Source organism: Mesitornis unicolor, unplaced genomic scaffold (genome assembly GCF_000695765.1).
Source record: "Mesitornis unicolor isolate BGI_N332 unplaced genomic scaffold, ASM69576v1 scaffold37752, whole genome shotgun sequence".
Lineage (NCBI taxonomy): Eukaryota > Metazoa > Chordata > Aves > Mesitornithiformes > Mesitornithidae > Mesitornis > Mesitornis unicolor.
Genome location: NW_010169305.1, coordinates 35,910 through 55,931, shown reverse-complemented (window position 1 = coordinate 55,931; position 20,022 = coordinate 35,910). Strand labels below are relative to the sequence as shown.

The 20,022-nt window shown below is 40.4% G+C and overlaps 1 protein-coding gene across 1 annotated transcript in view; it reads left to right on the top strand.

The window, feature by feature from the left end:
* TNRC6B (trinucleotide repeat containing 6B) overlaps nucleotides 1-20,022 on the top strand; it is a 74,368-nt gene that overhangs the window by 31,593 nt on the left and 22,753 nt on the right. The window contains exons 3-9 of the mRNA XM_010179301.1: nucleotides 2,784-2,805; nucleotides 4,479-4,823; nucleotides 9,874-12,195; nucleotides 13,483-13,641; nucleotides 16,900-17,078; nucleotides 18,374-18,448; nucleotides 19,622-19,667. Of these exons, the coding sequence (XP_010177603.1) occupies nucleotides 2,784-2,805; nucleotides 4,479-4,823; nucleotides 9,874-12,195; nucleotides 13,483-13,641; nucleotides 16,900-17,078; nucleotides 18,374-18,448; nucleotides 19,622-19,667 (3,148 nt within the window). The remainder of the gene's footprint in view (nucleotides 1-2,783; nucleotides 2,806-4,478; nucleotides 4,824-9,873; nucleotides 12,196-13,482; nucleotides 13,642-16,899; nucleotides 17,079-18,373; nucleotides 18,449-19,621; nucleotides 19,668-20,022) is intronic.

The following is a 20,022-nucleotide window of genomic DNA, read 5'->3' as shown; positions in this document are numbered from 1 at the left end:
GTGACTGGACAACCGCTGGAACAGGCTTCCCAGAGAGGTTGTGGTGCCCCCATCTTCGGGGATGCTCAGAAGTGAGCTGGACGTGCCTGTATGCAGTCTGGTTTTGATTACTTTCCTTTGAGTTGGGGAAGCTCCTGGGGGTGCATGAGGAACAGGAGTGGAAACTGTGGACTAGATCTGCAGAAGCTGTCCCTTCCAACCTCAATGATTATGTGAAATTAAGAGCAGAAGGCTTAACTTTCTTTCAGTAGTCTCTGTTTTTCAGTTGATTCAGGTACAGCACGAAGTATGTTGAAAGTATGAAAGATCAGACATCACACTGTGTTAGATTCTGTAGGTTTTTGCTGAGAACTGATTTCAGTCAAATTTTGACTTATCTGGGGTCTTTTTAAATCTGCCTTTTTCACCAATGTGAGTCTTTTGGTTTAAGTGCAGATAAACTGGTGTATTTCTGTTTTCTTTATCAAACCATTGTGCTGATACATCCCCAGTAATCCTGCAAAAGAGCAGTAGCTACAGAATCAGGTTTCTTCGGTGTCTTTTTGTGTCAGTGTTGGTGCTGTTTAACATTCAAGTACAAACAGTATGTGTAGGAACCAAGAGGAGCAAACCCTGTTAAGTAAAGACTGGTGATTTGAGGATTATATGCTGATACTCAGTGATACAAGAGAAACTTGAAAAGGTTGTGCTGATGATCTTAATAACAGCGCTGTGAGTATTTACTGAGGAATTGGCAATTTGAATACAAAAGAGATTTGCCACCTTTCCTCTGTGTAATCTCTTCATGTACTAAGTTACTCAGTATTATTCACTGTTAGGATATTTTGCCAAAATCTGGGGAGGGATGAACACTAAATAAATTAATCTCCTAGAGACCAAACTTAGTAATACTTGGAGATTTCCAGGAATAGCAAAGCAGGCAACAGAATGGACAGAACATAAATGTATTCACTCTTAGTGACTGTGGTGGTGTTCCCCAAATAAGCAGTAATGATTTGGGGAGTGCCTTTTTCAGACAGAGTTTGTATAGCATGAAACAGTTGTTTCTCTTTGGATCTTTTGAAACTTAAACTTATTTATTTTATTAAAATCGCTTCAATAGAGGTTATGCAAGCAGATTCACAGACTGAATTCCTGTGGTTGGTGTCCCAGGGGCTGTTTGGTAGCTTGTCAGAAAGCTGAGTTTGACTCCACCTTCCTGTTCACTGTAATTGCTCCTGCCCTGCTGATGCTTAGAGGCTGCCTGCAGAGAGATGACTGCTCTAAATCTGAGACAGTGTCACATTTTCTCAGCTTTTGTATTCTAGACCTGAAAAAAAAAAAATCACAAACCCATATTGTTTTGATTAGGAGAGAGAGATGCAGTATAGGCAGAAGTATTTTTTTTTCCTAAAGCAGATTGTGGTTATCGTATAGAATTCTTTAAAGATTTGGTAAAATGGGCTTCTCCTAAGTAGCCACGTTACTCGCTTACTGAGCATGTTTACTGTCAATCATAGTAAAAGTATCAGCATTACCAAATTGAATTAATGAGTATTTTTCCCCCCACTCTTTCTTTTCTTTTAGTAGTGGAGCATCAGAGTCACTTGATTTTTAATTGTGTTACAGAAGATTACGTAAATTGTTGCATACAGGAATTTTTTACAAGTGAAGTGAACACTTGTCTGGCTTGGTACAGACACAGTTTTGGTACAGGTGCATCCTTTGTGTCTTGGACACTTTTAGATTGCATAATTCTGTACAGTTACACTGCTTAAGATTTATATTATAGTGAGTATTCCACTTTGCATATTGCAGTGTTCGTCTTTGCAGAGTGAACGATGCCATAGCAGTCCAGTGCAGTTTGTCTTTTTATTCTTTACCGTACAAAGGAGTTCTGGCTTGGTTGCTTTAAACAATAAACTGCTTTTTACTTGTGCTTTCATTATTCTATACTGTCACTGTGTGCTTTCCAGAATTATGGACTAGTTCAGCAATTTCTTTTAAGAATAGGTGTGACGGGACCTGACGCGTGGTGATCTTTAGGGTTTTTTCCCTTATTGTGTCGCGGAGCTCATGATCGACAGGTTCAAAAGATGCTACAATACACAGGATTCCAGAGAACAGACCAGTGCTATGTTTGTCTCTGCAGCAAAACCACGTAGTGTGGTTGGCCAACATGATGGCTCACTTCAGTAACCAACTCCTTATTGCGTTCAAGAGACTTTGAAGACTGGTGCTTTATAGGTATTGCTGGTACCTTCTGTAATTGAGGCAGTGAATCCAGTAAAGTTTAGGATTTCTTTTCCTTGGAAGAGATGTCATGGGAATGGTGAATTAGGAAGATGGCAGAGACACAAACTGCCACTCTCACCTGTGGTTACTCCTGTGAGAATTCCATTGCTAGCCCAAGTCTGCTGTAAGGAGTTCTGATCCACTTTCACAGTAATACTTCACCTCCAGAATTGGAGAGAGCTGTAGAACTGTAGCACATGTTACGTGTTGGAAGTCCATGTGTGGGATGAGAGTGGGGTGAATACCAACAAATCATCGTGAGTGAAGTAACTACTGTTTCTGTCAGGGACTTTTGCATCAGGCAAAGCTATTGTAGGAGCCACAGTATTTTTGAAAACTTGATGTATATGACTAGGAATGGTGTTTTGACTTGTAGTTCATCAGCTAGTAGTTTTCATGCAACAAATACCTTGTTGCAAATAAATTAAGGTCACTATTAAGGTCACACTGTTCAATGTTTGTTTTGAGGTTCTTTAAACTGTATTTACATTCTTGCTCTTAATTTGCAGGTCACAGATCAAAAAACCAAAGGTAAGAATCTTTGATCCTAAAGGAGTATTTTTTAATTTCTATCAAAAATTTACTCAAATATTAATCAAAACTGTTGGAAAAGAAAGGTGAATTATGAGTCAAGATGAAATACTGAAAATGTGTATTCAGAAGAAGTAAAAGCTGAAATTATTAAAATGGAGAACCTAAAACTATGCATGTTGCAGCATCAGAATGCTTGAATAGATAATGAGTATTGTGGTTTAAATTGGTCAGCTGAAATACTTACCCTTTCGGTTTTGCAAAGGTTTTAGATAAGTAACCAAAACCTGAAACCACTTGTATAAGTGGAATGACAGACAGGGGAAGTACTGCTTTCGGTGAGATACCAAAATGAGCAAAAATGACTTTTTTATGGAAATTTACGAATAAATGTGGCACCTAAAAGTCCAGCAGATGAGACAGGACTGATGAGTGAACATCTTGAAAGTTAAGCTTTAATCTTGTGTTTCAGTTTTCTAAAAATTGTTTGGGGAAATTGCCATTATTGACAGAAGAGAACTAAGGTAGTAACTTGATTTTACAGTTAACAATACCTTTTTTGGGTGCTTGGGGCAATGAAGCCTATGTAGAGAAATCAGAAGCCCCTTACCAGAATAAAACATGGGGAATAATGCATTCATGTGGCCAAATAGAGACTCATTTGTTTTGATCTTGCATTTGTAAGAGTAAAGGTTTTACTGTTTATGTTCACTTTCCTGGCGAGGAGTTTCTGGACACTCCTTCCTTGTAATAATCTCCAACGAAATCTAGAGTAGAGGAATTAAATTTTGCTTGCCCTTGGGTTCTGTGTCTTACCGATTGCACCTTCTAGGTGCCTGGCAGGGAATTTCTTTTGCTCTGTTTCGAAAAAGCACATGAAGAATGCGAGTAAGAAATCACAGCTCTAGAGTCTCTTAAGCGAATTTTGGGCTGGTGTCAGTTCAAGGATTTGTTCACAGTTTTCCTCTTCTCCAGTGCATAACAGCCCTCAGAAGCAGCTTGTCCTTGCTTATAGGGGCACCTGGTGACCAGCTGGAAAACTTTAGCCCAATACAAACAAACGCTGTATGTAGGACTGCCTTTTGGGTGAGAGTCAACTATTACTGAGTTATTTAAGAGCAGTACAAAGAACTCAGATTTACTAACTCTGAATCCCAGAGGAAGGTGGGGTTTTTCCCCTCCTTTCTGTTTGTTTTTTGGCAGTGGCCATGTAGCTTAGTAAGCAAGTGAAAACTTGGGATCTGATTTCAGATCTCCCGTAAGGGCGATGCCTAACAATCCAAAAACCAGTTGAAGATCAGAGAACAGAGCTGGGGAAGGGGAGAAACCAGTTATATTTGACTGTTCATAGTTTAAGATTACTTATTGCCCAGGGTTGTAGGCAGCTTTACATCTTCTTTCCAGTTTTGTCTCCAGGAAGTCTGGGGCTTAGAGCGAAATACTTGCTGAGGGCAGAGTTTCATCCTGGGGTACAGAGTTGCACGTGGAAGCAAGAGGTTTGCTGCTGCTCTTTAATCCTGCTGCTTTGATAGAGTTGTTCTTCCATAAGGTTGAAGTGGCACAGTATTTCAGAGAAGAACGGAATTGTAAAAGGAAAGAGGCACAGTGAGTTCTTGTAGCTAACATAGGTTTAAGTGGAAAAATTTCTGATTTTCGTTCTTCCTGTTTTTCAGTGCCCGAAGTGACAAAACCAAGTTTAAGCCAACCAGTGGCTGCCAGCCCAATTGGCAACTCTCCATCGCCACCAGTCAATGGTGGCAACAATGCCAAAAGGGTGGCAGTGCCGAACGGACAACCGCCAAGCGCCGCCCGCTACATGCCTCGGGAGGTGCCGCCGCGATTCCGTTGCCAGCAGGACCACAAAGTGTTACTGAAACGTGGGCAGCCCCCTCCACCATCCTGTATGCTCCTTGGGGGTGGAGCAGGGCCTCCTCCCCCAGCAGCACCAGGAGCAAACCCAAACAACGCACAACCAGTGACAGGAGCACTGCTGCAGAGTGACAGTGGGACTGCAACAGGCAAGTGACAGTAATAATACTTAATGAACGTGCGTGTGCGTAGCGGAAAAAGGGATCTCGAAAATTTTGCGTAAGCATATCGCTACATGCTAAAATTCAAGTTGCTTTTGGAGAGCTTACTTCTACTGTTTTAGCATGCAGGCCTTTCTTTTGCTGTTAGCAGCAATGGATGCAATCTTTACTACTACGTGGAACAAGGAAGAGGGTTAATTTTTTAAAAAATCTGGTTTGGGTGGTTTGAATCGAATGCTGTAAAGCTCTTAAGACCATAGCAAGGCAAACACAGTGCACAGATAACCATCATTCTATGTTGTCATTTGAGTAGTTCTTAAAAGCTCTTATTAATAGCTCAATAGGTTTCTTTGAGAACATGAATTTCCTATCCTGTCGTATTTTACATGATCTGGTAAAACAGACATGTAGATACCAGGTCTGCAAAGAGCAAGTGTCTGCCACTTCTCATTGAATGAAATAGAAATATGGTTGTTTCACTCCTGACTTCTTTTTTAGTAGTAATCTTGCTTTTCTCCTTAGATATAAGCCTGTTCATAGAATTGATCACTGTCTTCTTTTTTTCTGTTTACTTTGAATACCTGAAGATAAATTGATTTTAAGATTGTTCTGTGAGCATGGGGAAATTATGACTGCTCCTTAGTTTTTGTAGATCCTTGGTGAACTGCAGTAACTGTAATATTTCCTTCTTAAGTTACAATAGTAGAACAAACGAAACTCCACTCAAGATACCTGCCTTCTAAAGAAAAGCTTAGGTGATCTGAGAAGTCAAGGACAACTTGAGTTCTAACAGTAAGGGTGTTTAAAAAAGAAATAATAAATGCTTGAAAGCCAAAAGAAGAAAATAACGATAGCACCATGTCTTGAGTTTGCCTTTGAAAACCACGCCAGGTTGATGGGATGGAGTTTTTTACCACAGTCTTGGAGGGTGTAAACTTTCTTTGTTTCTCCATGGTTCAGAATCAAAAAACAGAGGTGACTGGAACTCCGGAATCAAGATTAAGGCAGACAGGATGCCTGTCTTTATGAAAAAGGGTTCTAGGAAAATGAATAATTCTGTTTGTTTTGTGGCTTCAGTACTTGAATTCCTTTGTAGCAAATCCCTGTTTGACAGATTATTTGTCTTGTTGCCTCTGATGTTCCCTATTTAATAAGGGAAGGGGAGTGAATTTCAAATTATGGTGGCAAAGTTTTACCTAATCAGTTTAAAAACAGATCTCTTATAGATGACTGATTTTGATAAAACACCCAGAAGATGAAGTGGGGGAGCCACCCCAAAGTCTTTTGACTATACATAAAATCCTAGCGTTATGTCAGCATTGGTCAACCTTCGCAGTGGTTGTACTGAACTAACAAAGGAGACTTTATGGTAGCCAAGCATTCTAAAAGTTTTCAAAATTTCTCACAAACAGCATCTTTTTGTTGTTGGTTGTGCTACATGAGGACCATTTTGATGGACTTCAGAGGCTACTTTAGTTCTGTGTAGTTAATTTGACACCTAATATTTTCTTTTCTGAAACTGAAATTTGAGTTTATGAATTCTCATGTTTTTACATTTAGTTCAGTTGTGCATTGACAGCTAAGATGTTATATGGTTATTATATGGTACATTTTACTGATTGTGGCAACTTTTTATGTTAATGGTTAGTTGCTTTATCCTGCTCTAAGTCAGGAATGTTGCCAAGAAAAGTACAGGTCCTTCAGACCTGCTTCACCCATCCACATTTTTGCACCATAACACAGTTAACTGTGCTGCAGAGCTGACTTGGATTAAAATTAACCCAGCTTGTTTTTGAAAGCTGATTTCAATCTGGGTCATTTACCAGTTCAGCTCACTTGAATATCAGTGGGAGCATGTGGAAGAAGGTGTGCCAGAGGAGTGGGAATGAGCAGCTGGAGCAGAGAGAGGCTGGGGCTGTGTCTTAGGGTGCTCATGGAAGTCTGATGTTCTTGTCTGTCTCACACATCGTCAGTCCCATCTGAGATCCTGACTGTTTACAAATTGGATTTCAGATTGAGCCCTTGTGCACCGATAACTGTGATTAATTCATCCCACGTGAAAGCAAAAGCAGGTTCCCAAAAGGAAAAGTAACGTGGCTTAGCCACTTGTTTGTGTTGTTGTGTTTGCCAGATACTTATAGATGGTGTTGGTGGGGGTTTAATACAAGAAATCAGTGCATCATCCTTCTTTACACAAGTCTTTTTCCACCAGAATTGAAATGCTTCTGCAAGATGGTGACACTCTAATTCTCTGAAAGATGACACCAAATCACCTTCGAGTGAAGGGTGGTATATATAATTCTTCCAGTACCAGTGTTACTCAGGATGTGCAAGATGATTTTGGAAAACAAAGCATAAATTTTAATGGTGAAAGTCTTTCAGTAGTTGCAGTACCCTCTAAGAATCACCACCATCTCTCGCATCAAAACTGCATCTTCATTTCAGGACTTCAACACTTTCATTTACTGTAGTTCCCTACTTTCATCCTTAAAAGTAGTCATTTGCTAGTAACTTTTTTCATTTTAGCCAGATCAGAAACTTTTTTATCTTCAGTATATTTGTTATTAAGGAAGACTCTGTTCAGGATCCAAGAGCCCTTACCCAGTATCTTAAGACAAACCCATAAACTGCCAAAATTTTGTTGCCACTGTCAAATATAGCAAGGAGACACTGGTTTTATAAAACAGTCTATTAAATTGTGTCCTGGTGCACTGTGTTAGCAAGCATCCCAGTCTTAATACTTTTAGAATGCCTTCACAGAAGTTAAATGCTCAGTTAAAACCACCTATGTGAAGTTCTTGCTAATTACATAGCTGCCTGTGCATTGTTCATTTGCTGAATCACTGCTGAGTCCAAAAGGCAGCAACCCTGCAGTCTTTTGCACTTGTCTTTGGCTGTCCTCCTTAAGCTATTCCTTTGATCAGTCTAATCAGAACATTTTTATATTAGGAGGGGGGAAAAAAAGGTGTTACTCAGTGTGCTGAAAAGGCAGCCAGATATAAATATCAGTAGAGAGTGATGCTTCCTTCTTGTTGTTAAGTTTGCACTTGAGATGAAGGCAACAGAAGGAACAGAATTTGCATGGGAACTGCTTGGTCTTTTGCATCTTAGTGGCTAGGGTTTAATGGATGAAGACAAATTTTTGTTCATCAGTATTCAGAGCTTACAAGAGAGTTCTAACCTTGCTGTGAAGTCTGGATCTTTGCTGGTGGCCCTCAATGAAGGGGGATCTGGAAGGCATTCATTGGATGTTCATTGCTTAAACTAATGAACTGAAAGCCTGAGACAGGCACTGAAAGCTGCTCTGTTCATCTGCTATTAAAAGTATTAGCAACCAGAAACTGTGGTCTTCACTTTTGCATATATAACATAGGAACCTGTGGAGGATTCCACTTTCTTAACGTAGTTATGCCCGATTTTCATGGAAGCTGTCATAATGAGAGCCAGTATTAGTAGTAACAATATATATTCAGGTATGAATGCTGGTGCAGGTGTTACTATGGACTTCTTGCTCTGCAAAATAAATTAAACTGGTTGGGTAGAGTATCTGAATAAGACTGCTATGCTAGGGTTCAGTGCATGGTTTTGTAGAATGGAGAGTGTTTAGTCTTCATCACTGGGAATTTGTGGTGAGGGCTGTTTAGGGTCCCTTGGTATCTAAAACACATGGAAAGATGAGTGGAACTCTATATGGAGAACAACACTGAAGTACTAATGGACTTAAATTATTTAGAGGATCAGAGGTAATTATGTGGATGACAAGGGAATCTTGGCTGACGTTTTAAGCTAATGATGGTAACATGTCTGCGTGCATGTAGACATCATGCTGACAGCACTGACGTAGACTTCATCGGTTATGGCACACTCTTAATTTACGTCTGCTTTAAAACCATATGCAAATATCTTGTCCACATGAAGTCATAGAACGTAGTATATAATAACAGTTCACCGGAGATGAAAGAAAAGGGCCCTATTCACTGTCATTCATCCTGCTAATTTCCTCATAGCGACTCTAAAGCTCACTGAACTTGCAGGTTAACCCTGTATAATGTGCTAAGCCAGCAAAAAACCTAACCTATCAAAAAGCGTGCAGTTTTGTGTTAAGTTAGTGAATACAGTTGACTTTGTTAAAGGGCTTAAATGCCATCAGAACTGTCACAAATGAGAGGTGAAACTTGAAGTAGGTAGAGCTGGTGAGAGAGAAGGTAAAGTGGTAACTCTTACTACCCTCCATCCAGTGGCAGAGAGATCAGCTTAGCTGCTTGCAAAACCACAAACTACGGTTTCTAGGGTAAATATAGCAGTGACAGAAACGTGGGATAATTAGACACTGAATACAGCTTGAACGTTACTACATAGAAATTGTAATTTGTGTAGCTTTGGACTCTTTCAATTTACTGTAACTTTTGGAAATTTTATTTGTTTTGCAAAGGGTTGAAAGAAATTCCTAGTAACAAAATCAATTCGAAAATAGATTTGAAGCTAAAGGATAGACTTCTCCAGCTTTACGTATTCATTACATACTTTCTCTCTTCAGTTTTTTGATGTGTAATAAATTGTAGTTCCTTTGAGTCAGGTGTAGCAGACCAACAGCTGACTGTATGCACACACACATGCATGTGAATGTGTGCACATACGCATTCTTGTTCTACACATAGTATGGTTTAAAATGTGGTTTTGAAAAGTCTACAGCCAATATCGGTAATAACCACACAGGTCATTACTGTATAACCCGTATAACAGGGTTATAATTATTATGCTGAATAGAGCTGGACTGTTAGCAGCAGTAAGTCAGTCTATGGCGAACGCAAATACTCACAAAATACTTGTGAGGAGTTCGTTGAAAAAAGTTTTTTATCGGTATTTTCAATGGTGTTTTCCAGCATTACATTCTTCCAAAGCAATATAATTACACAGTAATGAAAAGAGTGATCAGTTGTGTCAAAAATGTGATGTTTAGTGCTTGTAAATGAGATTGACTATTAACGACCTTTTTGTGTGTGGTGGTGTTTTGTTTGTTTGGTTGTTTTTTTTTTAGATTCAGCAATTGGAGGTGCTGCTGCTTCAAATTATGCAAATTCCACTTGGGGTCCTGGAGCCTCCTCCAACAGCGGCACCAACGCCAACCCAACTCACATCTGGGACAAGGTGATTGTAGACGGGTCTGACATGGAAGAGTGGCCTTGTATTGCCAGCAAAGATGCTGAGTCTTCTTCCGAAAACACCACCGATAACAACAGTGCCTCGAACCCTGGCTTGGAGAAGAACGCTCTGCCAGGAAGCACCACTAGTAACAAAGGAAAAGGAAGCCAGTGCCAGTCTGGAAGCGCTGGAAACGAATGTAATCTTGGGGCCTGGAAATCTGATCCCAAGGCTAAATCTGGTCAATCTTCCAACCCTGCTGCCGAGAGTAACAATGGACTAAGTAATTGGAGGAACTTGAGCGGACAGGATAGGATTGGTGCCGGTTCTGGCTTCAGCAATTTTAACCCAAATAGCAACCCCTCTGCTTGGCCGGCACTGGTTCAAGAGGGCAATTCTAGGAAAGGGACTTTGGAATCTGATAATGGTAACTCCAATGCACAGCTTAGCACAGTAGGTCAGACCTCTAGGGAACAGCAGTCAAAGATGGAAAATGCGGGTGTTAACTTTGTCTCTGGCAGAGAACAGGCTCAAATTCATAACACTGATGGACCAAAAAATGGAAACACTAACTCCTTGAACTTAAGTTCACCAAACCCTATGGAGAATAAGGGAATGCCCTTTGAAATGGGCTTGGGGAACCCTTCCAGGAGCACTGACGCCCCTTCACAAAGCACTGGAGAAAGAAAGACTGGGAGTGTTGGATCTTGGGGTACAGCTAGGGGGTCTTCTGGAACTGACACAGTCTCTGGACAGAGCAATTCTGGAAACCATGGGAACAATGGAAAGGATAGAGAGGACTCTTGGAAAGGAGCTTCTGTTCAGAAACCTAATGGGTCAAGAAGCGATTCTTGGGATAACAATAACCGGTCTACGGGTGGTGGGTCGTGGAACTTTGGCCCTCAGCATGCAAATGAAAGCAAATGGGGTGAAGGGAACAAATTAACATCTGGGGTCTCTCAGGGAGAATGGAAACAGCTGTCTGGGTCTGATGAACTGAAGATTGGAGAATGGAGTGGTCCAAACCAACCAAATTCTAGCACTGGAGCATGGGACAATCAAAAAGGCCACCCTCTTCCTGAAAACCAAGGCAATTCCCAGGCTCCCTGTTGGGGAAGATCTTCCAGCTCTGCAGGAAGTGAGGTTGGAGGTCAAAGCACTGGAAGCAACCATAAAGCAGGAAGTAGTGACAGTCACAATTCTGGACGCCGATCATATAGGCCTATGCATCCTGACTGCCAGGCAGTCTTGCAGACTTTGCTGAGCAGGACTGATTTGGACCCCCGCGTGCTTTCAAACACCGGCTGGGGCCAAACTCAAATTAAGCAAGACACCGTGTGGGATATTGAAGAGATGCCACGGCCCGAGGGGAAGTCTGATAAAGGAACTGAGGGGTGGGAGAGCTCTGCCACACAGACAAAGAACTCAGGGGGCTGGGGCGATGTACCCAGCCAAAGCAATCAAATCAAGTCTGGATGGGGTGAGCTCTCAACCCCAACAGAGTGGAAGGACCCCAAAAATACTGGAGGATGGAATGACTATAAGAACTCCAATTCTCCTAATTGGGGAGGAGGAAGACAAGAAGAAAAATCATCTTCCTCTTGGAACGACAGCTCCAGTAAGGATCAGGGGTGGGGTGGACGCCAGTCTAATCAAGGATGGTCTTCTGGAAAGAACGGTTGGGGAGAGGAAGTTGACCAAACAAAAAACAGCAACTGGGAAAGTGCAGGAAATAAGCCAGTGTCTGGTTGGGGTGAAGGTGGGCAAAATGAGATTGGAACTTGGGGTAATGGTGCAAATACAAGTGCTGCTTCAAAGGGTGGATGGGATGATTGTAAAAGAACTTCAACATGGAATGAGACGGGTCGACAGCCCAACTCCTGGAACAAGCAGCAGCACCAGCAGCAGCAGCAGGAGTCTTCTGGTTCCTGGGGTCCACCACCCCAAACTCCAAGTAATGGGCGACCTCCAAACCCAAACTGGAACAGTGGACCACAGCCAGCTGCCCCCAAAGAGGAGGAGCCTAGTGGCTGGGAAGAACCTTCTCCACAGTCAATCAGTCGAAAAATGGATATTGATGATGGCACTTCAGCGTGGGGAGATCCCAGCAGTTATAACTACAAGAATGTGAACCTGTGGGACAAGAACTCACAAGGAGGACAGGCCCCACGGGAGCAGAGCCTGCCTACTCCAATGACTAGCAAATCACAAACATCAGGTACCAGTCTCCTCCTTGGTTCATTAGAGCAAGCTCCTCTATATGAATATAACCTTAATGCAAAAGAGATACTTCTGCAGCCTCTAATCCCTAATAGTTTTATTGCATAAAGAAAACCAATTTCCTATTTGCATATTTGATTCTGTATTTAAAGTGTCTTTAAAATTTGAATCAGTCAGTCCTCTGCTTGTTGTGCCTCAGTAACTGTGGTCTGCATACTGGTCAGCTTGCCAGTGAAAGAAAATGTTTGTTAGCTGACAAATCCACATATTTAATCTGAGCTCTGAAGAGCAGGTTGAATTTGAAACTCACTTAGGTTGGAAAAAAACCTTTAAGGATCATTGAGTCCAGCCGTAAACTGAACACTGCAAGTCCACCAGTCCCTAAGAGGGTCTGTGCATCTTCTAAATACCTCTGGGAATGGTGACTGCACTGCCTCCTGGGCAGCCCACTCCCGGGCTTAATAACTCTTTCGATCAATAAATTTTTCCTGATTTCCAATCTAACCTTCTCCTGGCACAACTTGAGGCTGTTTCCTCTTGTCCTATCGCTTGTTACTTGGGTGAAGAGACCAAACCCCACCTCACTACATCCTCTTTTCAGGGAGTTGTAGAGCCATGGTAAGGCCTTCCCTCAGCCTCCTTTTCTCCAGACTAAGTCACATTTTTTAGATTTAATTATTAGAGAAATGGGGAGAAATTCTTTACTTATTTTTAGTCAAAAACTTTTTGCTTTGAAACACTCAGTTAACACTTGAAATTGAGTGAGTCTATGATTTAGGTTTTTAGCTCAATTTGACTCTGCTGTATGATAAAGAATACTTAACAAATTATTTTCTCTTTTGAAATAAGGACAAGAAAAACTTACATTGCCTGGAAATACATTAAGATATTATTATGTAATCTCTTCTCTGACTCAGACATGCTTTTAATGAATAGTATTTCTTTTTGATATGTACTTCAAATATGTGAAAACCCTGAGTTAGTTTGGTGCTTTTAATTAGTCACAAAAGTTCACCAGAATGGAGGACAGCATTAGATGTGGGGTTCACGTTTAACCTGGGAGAAGAATATTACTCATCATAGCATTCTCTTTTTCGTCCCAAAGAGGTCAGTGCCTGCTCAAAGTTCAATGTCAATTTGTCAATTCTTTTGCACCCACGCTATTGAGAATGTAAAGTCCTCAACAGAAAGAATAAAGCAGTAGATTAACGACGTGGTGCTGCACTGCAGTAAATAGTTCATTGTCTGAATGGTCTGTAATGAAAACTCTTTCTCCTTTGTGCAGTCTGGAGCAAAAGCACTCCACCTGCTCCAGATAACGGTACGTCCGCCTGGGGTGAGCCAAATGAAACCAGTCCTGGGTGGGGTGAAGTAGATGATACAGCAGCATCGACACCAGGCTGGGGGAATGCACCTTCCAACGCCCCGAATGCCATGAAATCTAGTGAGTATAGGCCAGATACGAGTTTCTTTGCAGTGGTCCTGGAGATTTTTAGCGTTTGGCCTTTTGTTGTGTGTCACCCACAGAGGAATTGTTATCTGAGGTCTAGAAGCAATGCTGAGTGTTGTGTAAGGTTTTGATGGATAAGTGATGATGTGCTTACAAGTGACTGGAGCTTTGTCTTTTAAGGTAATGAGCAATTTCTTAACTAAGCAATTAAATGGGCAGCTCTGATTTCTGGAAGTGTTGAAACATGAGAGCATGTGAGTGGGGAAATGTTTTTCTCAAAATGTCTTTTCTTCTCTGACTGCCCATGTATTATTTAGCATATTAACTTACTACACAATAAATCACTTTTTCTGATCATATCAGAAGTAGGAGTGCACAGTATAGACAAATTTCACAGTGGAGGCTGTGAGATGGAAATCTATGCTTTGGTAATGCAACTTGCCTTTAAATGCATTATTTTTATTTTTTTTTTTAATTGTATGAGTGTGGAAAATTGTAACTCTTAAGAACTGCACTTTCTTTTGTGGTTTAACCTAAAATGGATGACTATTTTCTGGCTATTACCTGCCTGCAGCTGTGTTCTCCATGAATGAGACGCTGTTGAAATATCTTTAAAATTTAGTTTGAAGTTAAAATTTTGCTGTATTAAGAGGTTTTTTATTTTTGTGGAAGCTATTCCTGCCGATGTAAGTTGTTCACAGAATTTTTCTTTCACTCTTTTTGAGGAAAATACAACAAACAAAAGCAATTGCCTGCTAATAAAAGGTAGCAGTGTAATAGCCAAAGCCAATAACATTTGGATATGAAGTCTCCAGTAGGAAACATTGATAATACGTGACTATTCCTGAACTTGACTGATGATACCTGCTGTAAAACTGTTTGCAGTCACAAGTTGCTTTTGCAACATGTAATTGTTTGAAATGAAGTGCTCTATACATATGGTATGCTGCTGGGTCATTCTCCCTTCCTCCCACCCTATTTAGATAGCCATTTTAGACTGGCCATTTATGAAACAAAACTGGGGGGAAAAACCCATTCCTTAGTGTTAACGTTATAGCAGCCTTTCTGGGGTGGCTGTAGGGCTTCCTGTGCCTGCCACACAAACTTGGCGCTTTTCAGGATGGTAGACATTTTTTAGATGGATCTCGTCCTTCATCTGTAAAAAGCCACCTAAATATGACCAAAATCAAAACCTCTGAAATGCTAATAATCCATTGCAAATTCTATGGATTTGTTAATACTTAAGATAGTCTTTAAATACTACAGCTGTCCTGACATAACCACAGAACTGCAGCATATGCATGCTGTTTTGTGCACAGGCTGTTGTTAGCCCTAGAGGAGCAAAATATAGGGAATTTCCCTGCGATGGGTGTTTGAGGTTGGGGTGTAGTAGGTTGCCAGTGTTAAGAGCTGAGATCTTTGTTCCTCTGTGTTCTGTGATTGCTCTCTCAACTCCTTTCTAACTGGCATCCAGAAGGAATGAAGAAGAAAGCTGCGTTATTCAGTGATGTAGGGAGAGGTATTTAATGTCTTGGATAAGTTGGAAGAAGGAATTGAGACAAAGGGCGTAGTTTGTGGTTGAAGGTAAAGACAGGAAACAGACTATGATTGGAAAAGAAAGTGAGAGTTTATAGAGCCAAAGGAGGGAAGTATAGATCATTGCCTACCTGTTTTATGAAAAATGGATTTACGTAGCTGTACCAGCATTGCATAGGAATTCTCTGGCAGAAGTAGGAATAAATTCAGTTTTCTGTAACATCGTTTTGTCTTTATCTTGAAAGCTTCTTATGCTTACTGTAGCTGTTTGTACCTCCTCACTCAAAAATGAGAAAGCGAAGCAGGAATCCTACAGACCAAGTCATCTGTTCAGATTCATGTTCAAGAATCTCAGACCTGAGAGCTGTCAATGCAGAAGAATAATTAAAACCAGGATCATAGTATTATCTTTAACACTGTGGCCTGAACTAAATTAAAGCTGCAGGGACTACCCCATATATGACATTTCCAGATTAAGTTCTTGACTCTACAGTCATAATCCTTAAATGTAGCTTTTTCTATGTAAATAGCATGATCAAAGGGGCCAAGAGGTAGATTTTTGTGCTTGAACCAGGATGTTTCCTAAGCAGCCCTCGATTTTGGTACACAAAATGAATATACTCTGTTTCCTATGAATTATCTACATTGTTATTTATGAGGAAATTTAACATAGCTCTTAAACTGCCTTGAAATGCTGTTGTACTTATTTCCAGCATGATCAAGATAGAGTTCCCTTTGACAGACTAATGACAATTCCTGGATTTTTACATTCAGATTTTCTGCTGTGTGTGTTAATATCCTTATCTCTGATTTCCACACTCAAACCCCAGACAATTGAAGAATTAGTTACGAAAAAGGTGATGGCAATATTTTTTAAAGGAGATGAATGCTTAGGGAATACCTGTGGAGAATGAAGAGTTAGGGCAGGAAGGAGAACAGCTGGACAGTGGACAGGATGAGGGTTGAGGCTCTTGTTGGCTTGTCAGTAGGGTTTGGAATTCTAAGTTGCCTGGCAGCTGGTGCTGGAGAGTAGCAGGAAGAAAAGCCAAGAGGGGAAAAGTCCTTAGTCTGAATCGATATGATGAGGTGATTGTAGCTTTCTGGTAATGGCACTTCTACTTAAACAGCGCTGATAAGAAGACATTTTAGTGACATTAAGTACAGAAATTCGAGTGAAAGCGCTTTTTTCACATTAAACTACTTTTGGTGTTACGTATACCAGAGCACAGTGTCAGGTCCTCTCCTTCAGATTATTCCTTAAGTTCTTTGTAGTTTTGTGAAGGAGTTTAGTGCAAGGGGAGCATTTAGGTTTTGAAGGAAGAGAGGAAATAATTGATAAACCAGAGTACTTGGCATCCTTGGTTTTTAAGTGTCCTTGAAGTCTTGCATTTACACTAGGAAACAATAGGTAGCCTTTTAAAGAAATTCAGATGCAGCAGTATCTGTGTAAGAGAAGAGGTCCCTATGGTGGTTATATCTTTAAAGGTTTGACATTGCTTTAAAATAATTGCAAAACATGACATGCTAACATGCTGCCAGTTCTCATGGGTTTTGGGTTTAATGCACAAGTTTTTACAGCTGTTAGAGCAAAGAGGTTTTGTTTTTTATCTTTCACTCCTTCGGGGTTCTGATGATCTCAGCTAATCTTGCAGTGTCAAATCACCAGGTGCGTGGTATTGGAGACAGCTTTTGAGCTTTTTTTTTCTTTTTCTAAAGGTTCTAAATCTATGCAAGATGGCTGGGGAGAGAGCGATGGGCCAGTGACAGGAACGCGTCATTCCAGCTGGGAAGAGGAGGAGGAGGGAGGAGTCTGGAACACAGCAGGCTCTCAGGGAAGCAGTTCCTCCCACAACTCAACAAGCTGGGGGCAAGGAGGAAAGAAAACACAAATGAAGGTAAAATGCTCGAATGATTCATCACTACCATGCTGTCTGGAAGCGGTGTGACTGATATGTTAGAGCATTATAGTAGTTTTTCTTTTAAAAAGATACTACAGAATTTGGCTAGAAAGGTGTCTGTTACAGCAGCGTATGAAATGTGAGGTTTCTGGATTTGTTTTACTGTATTACAACTGTTGTGACTAATAAATCTGCTAGGAGGTGTCAAATTCTTTTGGTATGTAAGCTGCAGAGCCATTACTAAATGAAACTGAGCAGTGAGTATCCCAAGGCTATTGCTCTTCTCTTGTTGACACATCTTACTGTCTTAGGCTGCTGCTGTTCTCCTTGCGTAGCCTGCTGAAACTTGGATTCCACAGTCCCTTTGACACATGCTCTTCTTATTTCTACTGACTGTTGGCTTTCTAGGTCTGACTTGTGCGTGTTGTTGCTGACCTTTCACCTCAGACAGGACAAGAGCTTTGCTGTAGTCCTGAGTAAAATCCTTTCTAAGGCTTCTTTGCATTAAAGTTCTCTAGTACAGTAATGCTTTGTACTGTGTTAGTATTAGAAGGACTGTGCTTTGTCTACTTGTAATCAGATAGGTAGGTAGGGCGAGACTCGAAAGACAAGTGCAGAGCAGCTTCCTAGAATTTGGAAGTGCTGTTGTGACATGGTAAGGAGTTTTACAATTTCTGTTTTGCAAAAATCATTCTCGTAATTTTTTTCTTTTTTTTTAAGTTTTTGTTTGTTTGTTTGTTTTTTGGGGTTTTTTTCATTTTAACTACCAAGGCAACTGTCCGAAAAATTCCTTTTCTGTTGAACTGTGTTTAGCTTTTTGTTTTGGTCACCTGTGAACTTCAGTAAGGCCAAATTGAGTGCTAAATAAATCATCAGCACAGTGCCCATGCAAGAGAAACCATACTAAAGGGAAGAAAGCCAAAGAAGAAGCCTACCTCAGTATGTGGCGAATTGAAAAATGTATTAAACTGTAATGGAGGAAAAAATAAGTAATGTTCAGAAAGCTTTCCAGATTTCAGAACAAAACCAAAGGTGTGATAAACATTCTACACAGGAAGTGTTCATGCAGTTTGGTGTACCTAACAGTTCACACAATTCTCAGTTTCATGAGAGAAAAGAAGAGAAAAAGTATTTGGTAAATGTTTCCAAACAGACTGAAACCTTAAAGTAATTTGTTCAGGAGATTAATTTCTCCAATACCAGGATTCTCATTCGACACTTGTACAACTCAAGGATAAAACAGAATTTAAGAAGTTGCTTAAAAATATTGTTGTCTTTTTTTTTCTCTTCAGTGCGCATTAAAAGGAGGAAATAGTGATTCATGGATGAACCCTTTATCCAAACAGTTTTCAAATATGGGCTTGCTAGTAAGTAAATATTTTTAAATATACAATCCAACTTTGTAAAGAAGCAGTAAGCTTTAAATAAGTCAAAGGATCAGCTGTTTGACAGTGTGCAACTACTTATTTGTCTGCATTTGCTATGCTGGCACATTGATTGTAATACCTTTAATAGCTGGGTATTCAGCACTTCCTTGCTAATCAGATCGGCTTCTCAGAAAAACACAATACTCTTCAGAGTTACTTTATGAGAGGTGGTGGTCTGAGATTGCGGTTTCCTTGCAACTAATAGGAATTGGGGGAAAGGTTGTTTGGGTTTTATTTTATTTTCATAACGTGCTGTTTAAAGCACTCAAGTTGAGGCCTCAGCTCCTGGCTGTAGTGTCAGACATCTGTGATGAGTCCAAGACTTTTCATTCTGAACCTCAGCCAGCTATCAGAAAAGGAGATTCATAGCCCTGTGTCTGTCTTGGCTATTTTTATTTTAAATACTGAGCAGCAGGGTCTTTTTAGAACAAAAAGGACTCATTATTAATCAGTACTTAGAGGTTGATTGGTAAAGTGAATAAATAAACAACACATTATGAAGGGAAAAGACACATCTGCTTGGAAGTACCTTAAAAATTGTTATTTATAAATTTTTTAAGAACTTCTGATATGCTAATTAGTAAAACATTTTACAAAATGTTGTGCCAACTGTTGTCCTGTGGAGTAGGAGTAGTAAGTAATGCAGGCTAATGAAAGATAACGCAGAGGTTCTGTGAGAAGCCCAGGGCTGCACAAACTGTCACTGACGTGACTAGGATTAGTCTGTAATGCCTGTTGGCTCCCAAGCCCAAATTCAGTCTGCTGGACTGTAGATGCTTCTGAAAGCTATGGGAACACCCTGTCCCAGACTGCCAACTAAAGAATAACTTGGCAGCACATTTCCAGATTTGATGACTTGACAGGTCATGAGGATGAGCTATCATTTTGGCCACTATTTTCAGTGTTTCATCTCTTGACCACTGGAACATGAGGACAGAGGTTCATTTCACAGAGCAGCTGTCTATCCATCTTTCTCTGTCTGTTGCATGTATTCATGTCTGGTTTCGTATTGGTAAACTTGCCACGCACAGCATTAGGGGATTCAGGTAAGGTGTGTTCAAGGCGATTATCAGTCCAAACTGAATGTTTTTATTTTTTATTTTTTTTTTACAGAGTCAAACTGAGGACATTCCAGGCAGTAAGATGGACTTGTCTGTAGGTGCGTATAATTTAATTTAAATGCATTTGAAATATGAGATCATGTGCAGTATTTTTATGTGGATGGCATGCTGTGCTTTGGAAAGGTTTGATCCTTACTTTTAACATTCCTCATGATAGAAGCATCCAATATCTTGGCTGTAGGCTTTGAGTAGTTAGACAGCTGATGCCACTATGCAAGATTAGGTTGTATACCTGTACAGAATGGAGCTATAACTTGTAGAAGGAACATCCTCTAAGACTGTTTTGAATCACATAGTTTGTATTCATTGTTACTGTGAAGATCTCTCTTCACTTGGTGGAAGAGGAGGACTGCTTTAGCTCTTAGAAGTAGGACATCGCAGTTACTACAGCTT